Genomic DNA, 4,357 nt, shown 5'->3' with positions numbered 1-4,357 from the left:
AATTGTCAAACTTGAAACACGTATGATGTGATAATATTCACCGCAATGTTTACTGACGCAAAAATGATAAATTGTATTTTTTCTTAGCTTTAGTTCTCGCATATTACGTGATTCCTACATGTCTCGATGTTTACCTGTAAAAAACAGAAGGTTCTACAAGATAGTCATTTAGGACATACATGCCTTTATGACTTATCCGCACATACAGGGTGCGTCAAAAGTCCAGCATTAGCAGAGATACAAGCTTCTAAGCGTTTTGGAAAATTATCCACTATGACCGTGTCTCTTCTTCTGTTATTTAATCCCAGGCATGAGAAAGGTCGCGTTTTAACGACTCTATACTGGTATGGTTTTTAGAGCACAGTTTCTTCTCCAAGATAGACTACACTGAATAATCCAGTGGATTCAAATCCGGTGAATTTGATGGATATGCATCTTTTCCCCAAGTAGCAGGAAACAACCTTTCGCAGAGCTGCATCGTCGCTTTCGCGCCATGCGCTGGTGGCCAGTATTGTTGAAAGGTCCATGGGTTTTCACCGAAGTGTGCACGTGTCCAAAGATCCACGACGGCCTTCAAGATGTTATCTTGATAATATTTTTTGTCGATTTTCACTCCTTTTTCGACAAATACCAATGGAGTCTTTCCTGTTGCACAAATTCTACATCAAATCATCACTGAAGCAGGAAAATGTGATCTAATGACCGTTCTTACTTGTTTAGACCTCAAAGAACCTTTAGGCAAGAGTTGCCGATCATTTTGATGATTATGAACTCGCTCTATAGTAAAAACTTTCTCATCAGAGAACAAAACATTGCGATTTCGTCCAGCGGCTGCCAAACGTAACAATTTTTTGCATTGTCGCAAACGAGAGGCTTTTATTTTTTCTGTCAACAGGTGATCTTTTTGCAGGTTGTAAGGATAACAATTTAAATCATTTTTGACGATTCTTCTAACATTGGCTTCACTGCATTTGAACTCTTTACCCATTTGACGCATGTAATGCTCTGAATTTCAAATCAGTTGCTTCCTTATCTTCTGCCAGTTAGCTGGAGTGTTCACGGTGCTTGGTCGGCCACTTCTGAGGTGGTCTTTAGTTGTGCCTAATTCACGAAATCGGCGTATGGCATCATAGATTGTTCGACGCGGGATATGCAGCAATCATGAAATTTCACGCAGACTTATTTCTCTGATGCAAAGAAATTATAGCTATACGATTGGCTTCTGCACTCATTAGGGATTTTAAAACATCTGAAACAGATCCCAAAATGCTAACTTAATGGAAAATTGCCTCAGGAACGCGAATATAATATCTGAAATAATTAATTCTCAATACAATTCCGAGAAACTGAAGCGAAAGATTGTGCGGGAACTTTTGACGCACCCTGTAGTGACTAATTAAAAAACGTAGTAATTTCTGCTTCTGCGGCAAAGATTTTTACTTCGCGCATAGACTCGTTGTAATCTAATGAAAGTCAGTATATATACAGATGGACTAATATTCCAAATTCCTCAGTCGACATTTCGGAAACCTACCTAATACCAAGAGACGATATGAAGATCACCAGCTACATGCTAATTCTTAAAATTTCACTTTATCTGGATTTTGTTGGTAAGTTTGATAAGTGTTACCATGATTCAAATTTGTATCCTTTTATTGACATTCCGAGGCTTGTGAATTTTATCCTACGATGTCGTTAACTTTTGGAAGTTTTTGGAAATACAATTTTTCAGTAGGTCAACATAAAAAAATATTTTGTTTATAGTGAAATACAATCGGTTTTTTACCGAATTTGTTTCCAGATAATAACTATTTGTATATAACTTCATGTTTCAAACTGTTTTTTAATTTTCTGTACACGATGAAGCACATATGGTTTCAATTTCTCACAACTGCGTTGTAATCCTTTGGTTTGGTCACTTACCCCTCTTTGCTTCCTGTAGCTGGTTAAAATTATTTCCTGCCCAATCAATATCCTTGTATTATGATCGAAAAACGTCAACAAACTGCGAAATAGCAGTTTTCTGAAAAATTATTTCTAAATGAGGTATTTTTTGGAAAATTTTCATTGGACTATGGTGACACAAAAAAATTCTAACATGGTAGATCCAATATGGCGACTTGAATGGATATCTTGGACAGACTGGCCTAATAGATTTCCCTTTTTCCTATACACTACCAAACCTGTCGGAAACGATCGAAGGAGATAAATAGCAAGGGGTTCTTGATTAGGTTGGTGAAATATTGGTTCGAATTTCATAAGATTTCAAATTCAGGACTTTATCAGCTTCTGTTTCGGCATCTGAAGTAAAAGTTAAAAAATTCCCTATGGTGTTTGACAATTAGACATTTTTGTTTATATGTAACAAAACTTTTTACCAAAGGGTTTTGAAGAATTTTGATGGTAACTGAGAAGTCAAACTTATAAGATTTAATACCGATGATCAAAGATAGAAAACTGAATAGATTTATACAAAATATGGATGCGTTAGCTTATATGAAACTAATGACAAAAATCTTTCACTACTCACAATATGAAGATTAATAGATGCACGCGCAACATTGATATGCACGCTCGTTGGTTAATATTAAAGTGAGACTGCGACTAGCAATTGGTTACAGAGCATGGTCAATAAATTTTATTTTTAGAGCCAACCATAATTGGTTTGAACTTTGGAGGGTGCCGTTAATAAAATAACATAGGTTTCACACAAATTGATTACCGAATATACGAGAATTCACGATAAATTTCATATCATATTTGCAAGTAAGATTTGCTAATTTTCCCTATTTAGATGTTTCCAAAAATTTCTTGAAAGATGTACTTGGTTTGTTTCGTCGTTATCAAGATCCATGCTAACAGAATAAATGTTTTCATGAAATTTTAAATTACATCACTTGACCAATTTGAAGCTTAAGACTTTTCATATCAAATTTAATGTTTAAATTATTATCTATTCTAATTTCATTAACGAATCGTGACCTTTACCAGTTTTATTTTCGTTTGCTTTATTAAATTAGCATAAGTAAGTGTTGGTGTTCTCGGCATTGCTGATGTAATATGAGAATCGCTTCCTAATGGTATCTCGAAAGGCGAGGAACCCGAACATTTATTTTTCATTGACTTAAATAAAACCGTTACGAATTTCATATTTTCATCCCATTGTTTACTATTATTTGTCATTGATGTTTGAATAAGATTTTCTAAAGGAAAATGCATTCTTTTAATGTCATCGTTTGCCTGTAGGTTGAAAGATGTTGTTTTTATACGCTAAATATTTAAGGCATCTTCAAATTGTTGCATCAATGCTCGAATGCTTCTTGCAAATTTCGTTTAGATTTGTTTGTTTTATCATCCTTAAGTCGCACATTTTATAATTTTGGTCTAGCTAATTCTGCTATAGTAGGATTTAATTAATCAGTGATAATATCGCCCTTATATCTAAGTGATCCACCGATCTTTTGGATTACCAACATTCTATTTTTATTTTCTTTGTCCAGGAAATGTACGTTTAGTACTATTTCGCTCACTCTAGTTTTTGTTTCATTCATTTTTTTTACAATTAATTTAATAATTCGTCTATAGTCATACGAATTGGGAATTGCGTTATATTCGCATTGAAAAGGATGCTGAATATGTTTTTTGCCTTTCAAAAGGACTTTAAAAAAAATTACATCTACCAAGCTTGAGTCGGTTTGCGTTCCGCCCGTTGCATCATTTGTCATATAACGAAACCATTGGCGTTACCGGTTTCCTAATTTTTCTTTGGCATAATTTTTATTTGCCTAATTTGAATTTGCCTAATTTTTCGCGACATGCAAGATTGAAGATAGAGTTTGTTTATCAAGAAACAAATAGGCCAGGAAGTACCATAAGCGTGTGTACAGATGGAACACTAACCAATAATATTTGTTGTTAAACTTTAATTTACTGTTCGACATAGATAATATTTCGTACAATTGTTACCACTGCTTATTATCTACTATTGTTCAATCACAGATATTTTGTTCAATCGTAGACTCATAGCCAACGCGTGGATCAATACTTTCTGCGTGAGCAAATGACAAGCTTGTGAAGAAGTACAATTGCATTTGCGTAATAGATGCAGGTGGATATTGTATTGATTATTCTTGTCTTGGGTTTCTAACTTCTATATTGTGTTTATTACGTTCCATAAATTTAGATTTAACTACAATGTTTTAATACACACCGGTAACTCGAGAAAAATCTTGCATTTGTCACAATATGATATAGCGAACAATATACACAGGTAGCAAAGCGAGTGTAAGAGTGAATGGGAAACTGAGTGACTGTTTCGATATTATTCAAGGAGTTAGACAAGGATGCGTTATGTCTT

The 4,357-nt window shown here is 34.4% G+C and overlaps 1 protein-coding gene across 1 annotated transcript; it reads right to left on the bottom strand.

Moving 5' to 3' along the window:
• Positions 1–382: 382 nt before the first annotated feature.
• On the bottom strand, positions 383–988 carry LOC117177271. The gene is made up of 2 exons (XM_033367867.1): positions 733–988; positions 383–645 (listed from the first exon to the last, which is right to left on the bottom strand). The coding sequence occupies exons 1-2, from the start codon at positions 986–988 to the stop codon at positions 383–385; spliced, it is 519 nt and encodes a 172-aa protein (XP_033223758.1).
• Between the last annotated feature and the right edge of the window lie 3,369 nt (positions 989–4,357).

This window comes from Belonocnema kinseyi, chromosome 1, assembly GCF_010883055.1.
Source record: "Belonocnema kinseyi isolate 2016_QV_RU_SX_M_011 chromosome 1, B_treatae_v1, whole genome shotgun sequence".
NCBI lineage: Eukaryota > Metazoa > Arthropoda > Insecta > Hymenoptera > Cynipidae > Belonocnema > Belonocnema kinseyi.
This window is presented reverse-complemented; position numbering and strand designations above follow the sequence as displayed.